The sequence below is a fragment of the Daktulosphaira vitifoliae genome, unplaced genomic scaffold, assembly GCF_025091365.1.
Source record: "Daktulosphaira vitifoliae isolate Bord-2020 unplaced genomic scaffold, ASM2509136v1 Scaffold_1, whole genome shotgun sequence".
NCBI lineage: Eukaryota > Metazoa > Arthropoda > Insecta > Hemiptera > Phylloxeridae > Daktulosphaira > Daktulosphaira vitifoliae.
Genome location: NW_026099572.1, coordinates 79,884,340 through 79,901,251, shown reverse-complemented (window position 1 = coordinate 79,901,251; position 16,912 = coordinate 79,884,340). Strand labels below are relative to the sequence as shown.

The window sequence follows — 16,912 nt, the reverse complement described above, 5'->3', positions numbered from 1 at the left end:
CGTCGGCGCAGTTCAATCGAACACTCCAATCGCGGGGTCAAGGGACGGCGCAGCGTCTGCCTTGCAGCCTGTTGTAAGCGCGTGGTCGCCTGGGCTACCGGTCCGTGTTGCCTCTTCAGCTTCGTTGCCGAACGCGCTGAAGGGTTTCCTATTAGTGTTTTCTCGTATTTTACATCCCTTTAGGAATCGAATATTTATTTTTACCACACAGATCATTTCCGCCAAGTACATATCTGATTTTGATAGTCGGTATATTTTTTTTTACATTTTTTGTGCATAACTGTCTTTTATTACTATCAATTCCTAGTCAAAATGTCGTCAACTACATCGGGCACATGGTCTTCATCTTCATCCTCTGGCCCAAGTAAGTACTTAATTATATTTAAGTACCATATTTTGATATTTTTGACAGTTACATATAAACAAACGGTTTATTGACTATAACTTCAATGTTTACACTTTTATATATTTAGAAAAAATTAGATGAATATATTATGATTTGATCAATTTTAAATAAATATATGAATCAGTGACGAAGCCAAGAAGGACTAAAGGGCTATCGTTCTTCACATATTTTTATCATCAGTATACGTTTTTGACGTTAATAAGAACATGTGATGAACCAAAAAATATAAGTGATAAACTAATAACACTTACGTATAAAAGCTGATTAATTCATTATTTAATAAAAAAAAATAAGTGCATTTATTTAGGACTGGTATGCCAGGCTTTGTTTATATTTTTATAATTCATTCTAAGACTAGTCATGTAGAATTTGATGAAATGTGGAATTGTTTTAATATAATCTTAACCACTTATGAAATATATTTGGCTTTTGAACGCTAAGTATTATTTTGTTACATTAATGAAATTTAAAGTTCATGCGCCTGCAAGACAATGTTTTGACAATTGATACTTGATTTTGTTGTTGTACAAATGTGTAACTTAGTTACCATGTACTATAAATTTTTATGTTTTCTTTAGTTTCAATTCAATTTGTAATCATAATTATTCGATTTAATGTTATATACATTATAAAACATGTTATTATAGAATAAGAAAAATTAAATATATTTTTTATTTTAGTTGTCGTAGTATCAAGTTATTATACTCACAAAAATTTACTATCATTGCTTATAATTAGAAGTTAAATAATTATAACCAATACATTTTATATTAAACTATTCATAACTATTCATTATAAAATTTACTTCGTAAATCTTGTGTTTTAAAAATAATTTTTTGGTGTTTTAACAATATCGAGTTATTTTTCTTCATTAATTCTAATAAAATATAACATTTTTTCTCAGAATAATAAAACACTAAATAACATCCCACGTATATTATGTTATATTAAGTCACGTTATAACAGTCAAGTAAATAAAAATTTACCACTCAAATTACATTAATAACTTTTCTTCTGATATTTATAATTAAAAAATTTAACCAATTTTTATAGAATATTAGTTAATTTATTAAAATTAAAATAAACTCAACTTTTTATATAAAACAAAAATAATATTTAACTAATATTAAGACTTGACGTGTTAAACATTTGATATGATTACATTCAACTCTTTTCTTTAAGAATAACAAGGCATAAGACAATTATTAATTTTCTGTATCGTTTTTTGGAATTTTTCGCAATTAATATAATTAAACATAAAGCTATAATTTACTAAATTCACATTTTACTAGGATATATTACTCATTCATTTTTAAAGTGTTTTAAATCAAATAAATTAATGGATATCATTAAAAATACAATTTTAGGAATAGAATAACAACTAATTTCCATTGGAGTTTCATTTATTTGTAATTTCAAATAATTCTTAAGCATTACATTTTTTTGTAAGTGAAACTTATCATTGATATTAAATCAATTTTACTAAAAGAAGTAATTACAACATACTTGTTGATAGCATTTTAGAAACGTAAATTAAATTTGGTGGCCATTATTGATTTGAATTTAATGTCTATACTATTAATTAAAAATTACGATTTTAACACAAAGGTTGATATTTTATTAGCTTAGCTCTTATAAAAAAATATTTTTGTAACTTTTGATTCTTTATAGACTTTTAAGTTGTTTAAAAAATGTTATGATATATTAATGAATTTTTCAAGATGAAATTTCTAAAAGAAAATGTTTAGTTAATTGACAATAGTATTTTCATGGATATTTTACCTTAAATTAATTTTTTATTACCTAAAATAATTCGTTCAAATATTTTTTTCAATCGCATCATTCCTTTTAATTTAATAATTTCTTTTATTTCATTGTTCTATTAAAAAATTGAATCAATAAAATTGTATTTACAATATATACTATTTGTAAAGGTTAGTGTATATTAAATGTATTTATTCGACAACGATACAGAAAATACCTTTTGTGTTACTGATTTTAAATCACTTAATTAGTTATTCTATCTCTCGGTATATTTTTTTTATAAATAACCATAAAAACGAGGTTTTTATTAAACTTTTATCGATGACTTTTTAATAAACAAAATAAATTCGTTTTGCAAAAAATACCCGTCATGAGTATCGTGTACGAGTTTTATCTTAGTTTTGCAGTTTGCCAATCTCATATTTTATTTTTTCTCTTGTTGTATTTATGCACGTGCATATACCATTGAAATGCACTCATCTAAAAAGTACCAATACCAGTTTATTGTGCAAGCCATATAACATAGATCGTTCATTGTTACTTTGTTTTTAAACAAAAACCGGATATAAATATAACACAGATTAAGCGCTTTTACAGTATCATTTCAAATAACAGTCCTGCGCAATTTTGTTGATTGATATGCAATCACCTAATGTGTGCACGGTCAATTAATTAGATTCGTGGACTGTAACTATTTGATGTCCATAATTGTTTCATTAAGTTATATTTATTAATGTGACTGTCTAATGGAATTATTTTTAACAATTAGAAATGGTCTTGTTTACTAACCAAATCTTTGCTTGTAAACATTTGTAAAACAGACGCGTATTTATAGGCATACATTTTTTTAATGCGATGTTATTATTTTGCTTTATCCGAGAAAAAGTCAATAGTTGAGAATCATTTTTCTCTGAACTTCAAACTTTAATGCTTTATCACGTAATAATGTCTACAATATACACCGTTAATTATACCTTTGCTAAAAAATACTCCAATGTATATTTCAGATAAACTTATTTTTTATTTGAATTTCGTAGTTAATTTATTTAACATTTTAATCTCGAAAGAAAAATAATTGATTATCATGTCATTTTACTTGTTTTTGTATTCAGAAAAACCATGTTATAAAAAATATTAAACTTGTAAAAGTAATTACAAAAAAAAAATACTTTTATATCATATTACACGCTATATTTTAGAAAATTCAATAATTGAATTATTGTCGTCAAGAAATTATTAAAGTATTATACAAAATAAAAGGCCTCTAAAGCATAAGGTTATATGGTTTAGGAAATTTAAAGTAATAGTTAGATTTTTGTCAGAGTATTTATTGTTAGGTAAATGTAGGCCGAGTTATTTAGGTGATTTTTCTGACTTCATTTATATTCAGGTACTTGGTTCGGTTTTTGACTTTTTGAATTTTTTTTTGTAAATGGTGGCTAGTTGTTCTGATTAAATTCAGTTCATACAACAGGTATACTTGTAGAAATCGTTTATTAGTATTTACTGTGACAGATTTAATGATTAAAATTCTGTAGTTTTTTTGTATACACAACGCAAATGATTTTTTTTTATTTGGTAAAAGCGGCCATGACGAATCATGAAGATCAGAAATGTAGACCATGCCAAATTTTTACGGCTGAATTTTGAATGGACATGGCGGCGTGTAACGAGTGAAAACACAATTAGCAAGAGAAAAATCATCGGATGATTTTCTTTCTAAAACTCCTATTCATTCAATGAATGCATGTACTTAGTACGCGAAATTCATTTGATTCTCCTCAACAGAAGAAAAATGTTTACAAAATGTGAAACGTCGACAAATTATTTATTATTTATGCTTCATTGATTAACGAAATTTTCAAGACATGATATTTATTAAAAAACGTTGTGTATCTAAACTTACAATCTTATATTAAATTAGTCTAATTCGAAATTTTAATCACTACATAAATAATATGATCAAATAAAAGCTCTTGCTATTGTTTAAAGTCATTTATCATGTAATCAATTTTTTTATTAGATAGTCTAAAATATATACACAATTTATATTCATTAAACAGATTTTATTTTGTTATTTGCGTTGACTGACTTTATTTTGTCAAATAACACTCGTAATTATAATACAGAATAATTTTACTTACCTAACGAAATAAAATATGATAAAATTGTTTAATTTATCGTTATTATCTTTAGCAAACATTGTACGGTATAATGTTCAACATTATATATATACAACTTTTTACCTTCAATCGAATGCATATACATTTTTTAATTTTTTGTTATTTATGTTTTATAAGCATGCAAATATTATATTAATTAATATTACCGAGAATATTTTATCGTATGTTACGACTATTATGGTCACTAGAAAAATACATAATGCATAGAGTATATGCAATTTAGTCATTTCTATCAGAATAAAATAACAATTTAATTTATTAAAATACTTCATTAACTGAAAAAAGTCAATCTTGTTTAAAAAATAATTGAAATGCTAGGTGCAATAACCAGATAAGTTCATTTTTTTTTTTTTTAATTTTTCAAGAAAGCAATTTTATAAAAAATTATTCATTAAAAACAATGTTAATATGTTTTTTCTAAAATAAATATCTCCACAAATAATAGAAATTTATAAAACAGAAAAATCATGTTTATTCAAAATTAAAAATAAATTATATTCTGAAAAAGTTGAACTTATCCGGTTGTTACACCAATCTCGTCAATTGTGAATTCTTAGTGTTCAATAATTATATAGACTTAGTTTTACATTTATAGGCAATTGAAATCAAATGAAATTTTATATTTTGGTAAAAGTTTTAATTAAAAAAGTTATAAGTCTGATGTGTTTTGTGCTTCAATTTATAGAGTTATTATAGTTTACTATTAGAGTTAAGTTTATTGATTTCTAATGCCAAATCGACGAAAACCAATTTATAACCATGTAGTTTTGGATGTTGAACTTTTTTTGATAATTTTAAAATGTATTTTTAGTTTTCAATACATAAGGATGACATGAATATAACATTTTAACTAATTACACAGTGATTTATGTGGAACATCTGACTATACCGCTTATAATATATGTTTTAAAGAACTGCAATTATACATTTCAATGTGTTTATTCGATTTAATACTTGTTAGTATCCGTATACATTTTACATGCATACAGTAAAAAATTGCTTGTAGAAGAAAATAAAAGTAAGGCATATGTCTCGAGCTATTTATATATGCGACAAGGATAGTAATGTTTTAAAAAATGACATACATTTAAAATTTGGTTGTATTTTACATAAAAATATTTAAAACGCAACAATGCCATCTGTGGAGTAGCTCGAAGAAACCTTTGTCATGCTTAAATAGATAGTTTTGTTAAATTATTTTTAAATTGATTTATTCGTACGAGAAAGTGCATGCAATTGATTTGACTGCACGAGGAAAGATTTAAATTAAGATGGCGTGATGAGTAAAAAAGGCTAAATATTCATTAAAAGAGGAACTAGTGAGCAATTATACACACGATTTGTCTAACATGTTTGAATGCCTATGTTTTTTAGCTATAGGCGTATTATAATGTATACGGTTTAATTATTTATGGTATCGAGGTTAGTCACCCGAAAATATAAAAAAAGTTGTCGAGTAATTGTAAATTGGTATAGTTTACAAAACTAACAAAATGACATTGATAATTTGTTATAAACGGTGTAGGTGTTGTGGCCGTCCTTGGCAATGACCTAACACTGTGAATTCTTCTGTTGACAATTGACATACGTTGAACCTATTTTTATCGAATATATATATTATTCCTATAAAATAAATGTAACCGTAATTTTTCATTGAAATAAATATTTATATTTCATATACTGAGCGTGAAAAGTGACAATTTGAAGCAATCAATCAACCGAGTTACTTGATATGTTTGCGTTGTTTCGGAGACTACACTTTATATTAATTAAATTGTTTCTAAATGATAAATATTTAATAGTCTCCGTGTATGTTAATGTAACCGTAATTATATTAGACGACTTTAGAGGGCATTAACACTACTACACCCTCGTTTGTAGCGTATAACCAGCTCTATGCATCAGGGCGTTGACACTGTAAGTTGAAACAGCTACAGCTGAGAACTTCCCTTTTGTACTACAACTACCATTATCACCCGCATGCGTAGCGCCCTTGGAAGTTTTGACAGGTAGTCGGCCGTGTTCTCTCAAACTCCAAAGTTTTTCGGTTATCAACAATATGACAGATGAATTGTGTACGATGTACAAATAAAAATATTAATTGATCTCAGAATTATACATTGTGTACTTTTCGGAGTGTGATATCATTAAATCAATATTTGATACTGAAAACTTTAAATTAGGAAATTTACATACATGAAGTCTGTAATTATTAACCAAAGTTCTTTAGTTTTTCTGTACACTAACAAGGCTGGTCGTAATCGAGTTAATAAGTTAATTTAAATTATACTTCTTAGCTTAACGGAGATATCTGGATTTTACGTTAACATCATTCCTCTCTTGCTCAATATTAATGAGGTATCGCCAACTTGAATTTTAACATAATTTATTTTAAACAGATTAACTTTAACTTGTTAATTTTATATATATATATATATAAATATTTTTTTATTTGGAATCGTACAATCTGTAATAAATTTAATTACAATAAGCACGAATGATGTTTATGTTAAGCAAATATATAAAATATATAGAGACAGAATGCTTGATAGAAGAGGCCAGCCAGTGCTGGTACTTCATGACGAGTGAAATCTTGAAGTTTTTATATCTAACTTATTATTAATAATCATTAATTTATCCAGCCTTGAAAACTAATACGTGAAGCTTTTTATTTCATCTTATTGCGTATGATTTAAAAATATGGAAAATGTCGCTAAATTTTAAAATTCAATGCTGTTTAGCAAAATTAATCATGTTAATTTCTTTTTACGAAAAAATTATTTTTGTCAAATTTAGCAACACATCGAATTTTGATTATGCTCCGGAACATCTGTGTTCTTTAATCGTAATTAAAATTTAAGTTTATTCTATGACATTAAAAAGAAAAACACCCTAATAACTTTTGTTCTTAAAGTTAAAGGCGGCCAAAGGTAAACTTGTAAAATTTCCCTAAAAATCAAAAAAAAAAAATTTTTCTAGTCTTTTTTTATAAATAATTGTATCCAAGTATTCTATGCTAGTGATGTTAATCTCTGTCAAATTTCAATCCAAACTGAAGTCTACTATACCGGACCCCAACATGGTAATTTTTTATCTTTAATTTTACTTTCAATTTGAATTTTAGTTTAAAATTTTGGAGCTACAATTATTTTAACAATAATTTACATTCTTCTAGTGATACTAAAATAGTATTTTAAATTAAAATTTGTTTTCATATAGTAGTAAAAAATGTATTGCACTAGAATGATATCTAATTTTCATTATTCTTAAAGAGATATATTCATTAAATTGTGTATTATGTACTTGTTATGAAACAATCAGATTTCTAATGATTGTTAAATAATAATTTTTTTATTGTTTATTATTAAAAGTTAAAAGAATTTTTAGTTAATAATATTATATTAATTAATTGATCTATAATTTAAAGGTTTGAAATAGTTAAAAATATATTATGTTAAAAAATTATTTTTGATTGTTCTTAATTACGAAAAAATGTCAACTATAAAACTTTCTAGTCTAAACGAGTAAATAACTATTTTTATAATATTAAACTAAAATAATGAAGACTTCGCCTCGTATCTCTTAATAAAATTGTACATTCAAGTGTTTGAAATAAACATATTCATTGATTATAATTAAGGGTACAAATACTAAAAGTACCTTAATTGGCTAAATAAATAAACTCAATGTTAAAAATTTTAACTGAAATTTATAATATCTAAAGTTTCCATTATGTGATAATTTATTGAGAAAACCATCAAAGGTTATATTCTGTAAATTGGCCAAAACGGATAGCACGACTAGCGGATTCTGTGCGTGGGCCTAAAATCAATATTTATTTCGGAGAAAAGCTCTATGTATACTTTATTTCCACAATACCACAAAAATAAATAATCAAAACTTTCTGTATGGTTAGAGTTATTTTGCTTTAAAAATTTAACGGAATTAGTATATAGTAACATTATTTAATTTTCTGGATACTGACTAGGTTTAAAGCCAAAATTCGCAATTTCTTGTAATTTCTCATAAGATAAAGATTTAGACTAAACATGACGAATAAAAGCTATTAAATAACGCTCCATTAAAAATAGAATATGTTTTATTTTCCCTATAAGTTTTGTTTATATAGAAATAATGTGAAATTAAAAAAAACATATGTGCTTATGAATTTCTGAGTTTTTGAAATTCTACAAGCTTTAATGAATCTGTTGTTCCTACACCGTTAATCGGGTTGGGTGGGTTTGGTGATGCTATTTATAAAAATTGTTGCTCACTTCATTATAGTACATCATTAGAATCATTATGAGTACACACGTTAACTGATAATTAATTAAAAATTAATAATATTTCCTTTGTGTCTTTGTTATGTTACTAAAATAACCATTTTTTTGTTGTAAATCGTAACCTACTAGTGTTGAAGGTTGTCTTTATAGAAAATAAAAATAAATAATAATTTCTTCTTGTGTATGTGAATAACGATAACGACTAACGAAGAACAAAACTTATGATGTAATTAATTACTCAACAAAAACATCTTACAACAATACTGCGCGATGTAAAGCATAATTACATAGAATAATATATAAGATATCACTCTTCCTATTGGTACTAGTCCAATTTTGTCTCAGAATTTGTCAGCTCCTTTATTTTATGTATAACCACATGTTTAATGTATACACAAATTTGTTTATCACAATAATTTATCAATGTAATTATAATTGTGATCCAATAGGATTTTTTTATACCTTAATAAGAGTAATTCGTTTGTAGACAATGTATTCTAGATGATTGATGTTTGATTCGTTTAATCAAACATCAGTTTAATTTTCTCTTAATATTAAATTGTTCAAAACTTTTTACTAAAATATTAACTAATTTATGTTACATATTTTAATTTTATTTCTAAAATGTTTTGAGCTATTAAGACTAAAACAATTGTTTGTATCTTTTTAAAGTATTATCTATTTATCAACTTACAATAAAATTTAAAATCATTAAATATAAGGATGCTAGAACGTCTTTTTAGAATAAAAGATGTTTGGATCTGTGTAAAAAATACAACATTTCATGAAAATATGAACCATTAAGTAAAATAAATATTTTGAATGATACTCATGGTAAAAAGTATTACAAAAATATTCTCTGGATTTAAATTATAATACTAAAATAAAATTTTACAATATTCAAAGGTCATACATGTAAAATGGATAAAATAGAATGAAAGTAGTAAATATTTAACATCATACATTTTTCCTGAAATTTAAAGTGTTTATTCAATGATAATTAGACAATTTTATTGGAGATTACATATCATTATGAATTCTATTTTATTCTTTATTTATTAGAACTTATTTTTAGTTAATTAAAAGTAATCATTTTTTAATGAATAAAAAATGTATTTATTTTTTGGAAACATTGATATAAGGAGATAAAAATACTAATAATGTCCATGATAATTTTATGTGGAGTTATTAGTTATATTACATTGAAAGTGACGTAATTATTTAATCGATCAAGAATTAATTGAAATGTTTAGGCAGCTACAAATTTGGCCACAACGCAAGAAACATAAAATGCCGCTTTCCAATCCAGTTGATATGTAAAAACAAATATATATGAGTACTTTGGAAAGTAAAAAAAGGCTTCTTAGATTTAGATACAGACGCATTCTTTGCGTTCTCCTATTTACGTCACTGTGTGTGCCTAAATTTTGTAAATATTTCACAAAATTGTGTTGCACAAGACTGTTATCCTTAAAGTGATGTCTGTTACCAAATATTACAAGAAAATTTAGACGCTTATCCTGAATAGTAATAGTCGACCTCGTGTGCACTGAAATTACAGACGGATCCCCTGTGGCGCCATGCCGTTGCCAGCCGCCGTCTGGCAACTTTTAAAACTTTGATATATACAAAGAAAGGATAGTAATAATTTTTACTGGAAACAGTTTATGACCACTAAAAGTACAATGCTTGTTTCGAATAATCTGCATTACATAAAATATTTACACAGAATGTTAACGCTTCATTTGAACGCATCTTAATTTAGTTATTTTGTAAATTTTAGAATTAGAGGAAGCTATTGAAGAGACCCCTACTTGCTCATCACCAGAACCCGTGTCGTGTTACTTGCACCATGATCCGGAACATCCCATCTCATCATTTTCTGTGATCAATAAAATGCGCATCAATATTCAGGTATACATGAATGTTACTGGTTGAATTAAATGTTTCACTATACATTGCCACAATAATTGTATTTCTAAAAATACAATCTTTGTTTAAGTTATGTGATGTTTCTCTTCGGATCGGATCTAGTGTCACTAAAGCTCACCGCTTGGTTTTGGCTTCGTGTAGTCCTTATTTCTATGCAATGTTTAACGGTAAGCTATTTATTTGTTTAGCATTTTAGTAGTTTTGCCAATTAAAACAATATTTTCTTTGATTTACAAACAGATGACATGGCAGAGAAATTACAATCCGAAGTTGTATTGCACGATGTTGATTTGAGCGCTCTACAGCTTTTAGTGGAATACTCATACACCGGTCAAGTACACATCACTGATGAAAACGTGCAGGTGCGATGACTAAAAACTTATACTTCTGAATTTGCATAACACCGATTTAATATTTTAAGACACACATTAATTATTTGTTCAAAAGTGATATATCGCAAATTAAACATATTTATTTTTTAATTAGATCATATAGAACAAAACATTTCGAAATAAAATAATCTTTTTATGGGTCATTGTTTGTTCAATTTAGTTTATTATTGGAAATCCGATACTTTTTAGACACCAAAAATACATAAAATCTACGATAGCGGACATAATTGGAAATATATTCCAACAAAAGTAGTAAAATAAAAAATAATGTTATTGCTTAGCTATAAATAGAAAGACTAATAGATTTTTATGTTTAAGTCAATCTAATAAAACTACTAATAAATAACAACTATATTGATGTAATAACAAATACATTTTGGTTTCCGGAAGTCTTTTAATACTAATCACATTAGTTTTAAATTGTATACCTTTTTAGCTTTTTGTGACCCATTTTTTTGCCTAAGAAAACATTATTTTTCAAACTCCTATAATATTGAGCAACCCTAAATAACAATCTAATACATCGGTGTTTTCTATATCCACTTGCAAGTCTATCATTATTTTAATTGTTATTTATATCAAACATGCAATATGTTTTGAATTTGCCATCTATTTTTATGAAGTCGTGATTTTAATGTAATGAGATTAACTTAATTTTATTTAAAACATTTTCGTCTAAAGAAAAAGTCTTTTCAATGACCTTACTTGGGTTATTAACTAAAGACATCAACATGGCATTTGTATATGAACTTTAACATGATAAACGTCTCTTTGTATACAGTTTAGGTCCAAATTTCTTTAAGTTGACATTGTATAAGGTGGTAATGTTTCCTTAGTAAAAATATACCACACGTATTATTGTTTAAACTTAAAATTGTTGACATTTTTATTCGCAGGTTCTATTACCGGCGTCATCTTTACTCCAAATCAACTCTGTTCGAGATGCATGTTGTACATTTTTAATGAAACAGTTGCACCCTACGAATTGTTTGGGTATTAGACAGTTTGCTGGTAATTAAACAAATTTTATATAACAATAATTTCTGCATAAAATTTTTTTATGATTTCTGATCTAATTGACTATAAAATCCACACTGAAGTTTTATGGGAATTTTACATAGAAAAAATGTGTTCTATTAATATATTTTACAATCAGAAAAATTCAAAATATGGACTTAGTTACGATCATTTCTTTAGAATTGTTAATTAAATATGTTTTTTTTTTTTTATAGAAACACATTCATGCAATGAATTAAGATCAAGATCACATCGGTACGCCCTCCAAAATTTTGAAGAAGTTGTGAAAACTGAAGAATTTTTGTTTTTATCATTTTCCGAGGTAATCAATATAACGCTGACCTTTTGTTCTAACTTAGTTAAACGAGAAAGTAGTATAAATCCTGTCTGGTTCCAATACTTAAGAGGTCAAAGCCATTTCAACGATATTCGAAAAATTATAGTGTTAGGGCCTCTGACTGCTAAGAGAGATAGGGCAATCCCTTTTACGGGGAAATTGTACATTATATTTAGGGTGATATTGTAAAGTGTATACACACAATAGCGTAATGGTTAGTGTAGTACTACGGGTTGGGAAATTAATGAGAATTTTTCCTGTCAGTTTCTTTTTTCAAATGCCGTGTTTAAATTATGGCTTTACGATGTTTTCCATTTTTCTTGATTAAAATCATGTTAACATGATAAAACTTTTATTTTATAATTGTCTTTATCAAATAATAATGAAATGTATAAAAAATTAATGAAATATTGTCGTATGTTTTCATCTAGTTGATTTTTTTTCAATGGCCTTTATCGATTGACTTGAGGTTTTGATATGTGAAAGAAAACTTTAATACATATTTCTCCCCATTGAAATAAGTTAAATAAAGTCTTTAATGTTGTTTTTTATATATATAGTTATGATTTTATATAAGCTTTATAATCTGTTGATATAGAATACTAATTTATATAATCTTGGAAATGTTGAGTATAAATTTTTGTGTTTTTAATTTTTACATTATGTTGATTTTAAGTGACATAATTGTTTACCAAAAAATTATTGAAAACTGAATACTTAAAACTTTTTATTTAAGCTCGAGAATCACGAAACATCATTCATAATTATAATGGTTGAGTTGCATACATAAAACTCCTTAATTTGCTACATTTGTAAATAATTTTAAAGAAACACTTATTGTATTGCGCTAAAATATTCTAACTTATAATATATGATAACAATCAACAAATAAGATAATAAATATTAATTAAAAAAGTATCACATTATTTTGCATTTAGGTAGAAGATTTAATATCAAATGACAAATTGAACGTAGTGTCAGAAGAACAAGTATTTGTGGCCATTATGGATTGGATAAAACATGATCCAAATGAACGATCTCAATACATTGCTAGAGTAATTTTAAAACTTTTATGAAATTAAAATAAATTATATTTATAAAATCTTATATTATAATTTATTTTTACCATGTATATTTCAGCTATTGGGACATGTGCGATTAGCTCAAATGTCCAAAATGTTTTTGCTTAACGTAGTTGAAACTGAACCTTTAGTGCGTAGTGAACCCAGTTGCAAAGATTTATTATTAGGTGCCATGAAATATCACTTATTACCCGATCAAAGGTCTGATTTTGCTAGCAAACAAACCGAACAAAGGAGTCCAGATGGTTTAATGCCATATATATTTGCAATTGGTAGGTACATTCTTTAGATGAATGTATTACTTTTAATACATTCACTTAATATATAACTTAAATTACAGGAGGCGGTAGTTTGTTTACCATACACAGTGCGGGTGAATGTTACAACCCGAGACATGACCGATGGCTTCCCATTGCGCCAATGTCTAAATGTAGAAGTCGTGCGGGTATAGTTTCACTAGGAAAATTGATATATGCTATAGGAGGGTAATTTGAAAAAATTATGTTAAAATATATTTAACTGTATACAAAGTTATAATTATAAAATAATCGTGACTTTTTAATTTATAATTACAATAAAAACTAAAGTACAAGTTTTGTCAATAGACAAAATTACATGTTTCTAGTTTTTCCTAATGTCAATAATTAATCGATTTTTACAATTAATTAGGTATGATGGTATTGTTGACTTGTCATCAGCAGAATGTTACGATCCTAACTACAACAAGTGGTCATCCGTTACGTCCCTAGGAACCAAAAGAAGTTGTTTAGGAATTAGTGCTAACCACGGTCTTTTATATGTTTGTGGTGGTTTCGATGGAGCATCTTGTTTAAGCAGTGTTGAGCGATATGATCCACTTACAGGAGTTTGGACTTCATGTCCAAGTATGACGACTCGTAGAAGATATTGTCGAGTTTCAGTCGTCGGTTAGTTCTATAACCTACATAAAAACCGTACAAACCTTTGATGATGGTAATTATCATTTTGTTGTATTTAGATAATTGTTTGTACGCATTGGGTGGATTTGACTCAACCAATTATCAATCAAGCGTTGAAAGATATGATCCAAGGATGGGTAAATGGATGAGTGTACCGTCAATGAGCAGTAGACGTAGTAGTTGTGCAGTAGCCACGTTAGATGATATGTTGTATTGTGTTGGTGGGAATGATGGCACCATGTGTATGTCTAGCGGCGAACGATTCAATATAAGAAGAAATGCATGGGAGCCTATAGCCACTATGCAATGCCGAAGGTAAAATTAATTCTATAATAATATACTTATGCCTTATATTCAAAAATTTGAATTACATAGAGCTACACATGACGTGGTTGAGCTGGACGGTGGACTGTTAGTGTTAGGAGGAAACGACAGCAATTCAAGTTTACACTCCACAGAACGTTACGATCCACGAACAAACCGTTGGACAATGTCAACACCAATGCCAACCAGGCGCAGTTCAGTTGGTGCTGCATTACTATACTGTTTTAACATGGAAAATAAATTGAGTGCTGCACCTATAGTTCAGTGCAATTTGGGGACCTCATCAGTAACTCATTCTCCCCTTAAATCAACCGCTACGTCTGTATGATTGCCATGGTCGACCCCCATTGATTGGCGGTCTATTAATTCCGAAAGTTCTCATTCATTGCCAAATTGATAATTTAATCATACTATCTATCTAAATTTTTGTATAATTAAAACACTATTTTTTTTTTTGTACGTTGTTTATCATTAAGTAGTTTTCGCGAACAAAATACAATATAAAAAAATTTAACGCAGTTTGACAATGATATATTATTTATTTATAATTGAATAAATACATGCCTTCAAACAGGAGCTTTTTTAAATGTAAAACAGGATACGATTGACAATAATATTACATCACGTCGTAAATTAATCAATTAACTTCAAAATATAAGACAAAATTATTATTCAATAATATGGGTCCAAAATTCTCATTTTATAAATTCTAAAGTAATGAAGTTAAGATATAAGCTTAAAACAATGTAAAGTGTACACATATTCCCTAAAGGTTTTCAATGACCATTTTAAATTATTCAGTTTTACATCGTTGTATAATATTTTACTAAGTGATTATACATTAATATTTATTATATTGTATTTAGCATACATTTTTATATTGGTTCCTAATGTTTATCATGTTAAACTTTTATTTTCAGTTGATTTTCTTCGTTTCAGAACTTATGCAAATTGTTTTTTATTAGCTCAATTGTTTATTTTAATCATTTATTAATTTTATAATTTAGTTATAATTGTTTTCTGTGATTGTGTGTACTTAACTATACAACTTTAGTTATAATACTTATAACATGTGTTGTTTATGCTTGTGTTTCATCTGATTTAAATATATGATGCATAAATGAAATACTTAAGTGTATAATTTGTTGTTAAAAGTTACCCAATTGAAATAACGAAAATTGTACTTAAACGTAATCTCATTAAACGTCAATGATGAATCCAATTAAGTAATAAAAGTTAAAAGTATTTTAAAAATATTATGAAAAAGGGGAAATGATACTTGAATAGTTAATGTAATTAACGAAAAATTTTAAATTAATTTATAGGTTTCAACGTTCTCTGAACATAGAGAAACATCAAACAATTGTGATTAAATAGAAAACAAACATTGTTAATTTTCACACTTCAGATTTTTTTTTTCATTTAAATCATTTTATTAATTTAAAATTATACTATAAGATATGTTAGTGAAGTTATCTAAGTTATTTTAATCAGAGAAAATGGACTTCGATGATTGGTCATTTTATGAGGAGGGAGAAATCGCAAGCTGTAAAAAATATTATGGAAATATAAGTTAAAGGAAAAAGAAGTAAAAGAAAACCAAAAGAGATGAATGGATGTTATTGAATGCGATAAGAGGGCAGCTGATGTATGAGTAGATGATGTGGGAGATCGTGCTATGTGGAAGTTTAGGATAAGGATGGTCCACCCCAAGTAGTTGAGATAAAGGCGAGAAAAAAAAAAAGAGGACACTATTTTTTCTCAAAAATTAATTATTGTTATATATTAACTTTTAAATCATAATCAGGTTCCAGAATTATTTATCGTAATTGTAATTATTTTAGTTTTTGTCTTTAAATATAAATAAGTAAAAAGAAAAGAGTTTATAAAAATAAATAGTTAAATCTAAATTGTTTGAAGGTTATTTTACATTATTTTGAAGATTTTTTAAAATAATTTTTGACCAATAATAACATTTAAAATTTTGCTTGTGCTTTAAACCGTGTTACAAAATACAGCCACTATTAAGGTGCTAGTTTTTTCGTTGCAATTTATTGAGAAAATAGCTAACGTCATATGATTATTTCTTACAACTATCTGACAACCTTATCTTTAAGAATTACTATATCTGTTTTATATAGAACTTGTCAATATATGTCCCTTGTAATGCAAATATTTACATTATATCTTTAGAAAGTCGTACATATATAGTGCAAATTGACAAAGTAGCTTTTGCGCTTAGAAAAACTGGTTT

The 16,912-nt window shown here is 26.6% G+C and overlaps 1 protein-coding gene across 1 annotated transcript; it reads left to right on the top strand.

Moving 5' to 3' along the window:
• The first annotated feature begins 24 nt into the window (after positions 1-24).
• Positions 25-15,729, top strand: LOC126899750 (kelch-like protein 17). Its single transcript, XM_050674914.1, has 12 exons — positions 25-364; positions 10,420-10,550; positions 10,639-10,735; positions 10,809-10,930; positions 11,857-11,971; positions 12,193-12,299; positions 13,253-13,369; positions 13,455-13,668; positions 13,737-13,881; positions 14,066-14,322; positions 14,394-14,649; positions 14,710-15,729. The coding sequence occupies exons 1-12, from the start codon at positions 313-315 to the stop codon at positions 14,984-14,986; spliced, it is 1,890 nt and encodes a 629-aa protein (XP_050530871.1). The 5' UTR covers positions 25-312; the 3' UTR covers positions 14,987-15,729.
• The last annotated feature ends 1,183 nt before the right edge of the window (positions 15,730-16,912 follow it).

Bases quoted from the DNA above. Each gene is read 5' to 3' on its own strand.
- LOC126899750 (XM_050674914.1), top strand. From the start codon at position 313: ATGTCGTCAACTACATCGGGCACATGGTCTTCATCTTCATCCTCTGGC. The intron at 365-10,419 runs GTAAGTACTTAA...TGTAAATTTTAG, and splicing joins ATCTTCATCCTCTGGCCCAA to AATTAGAGGAAGCTATTGAA. The intron at 12,300-13,252 runs GTAATCAATATA...TTTTGCATTTAG, and splicing joins TGTTTTTATCATTTTCCGAG to GTAGAAGATTTAATATCAAA.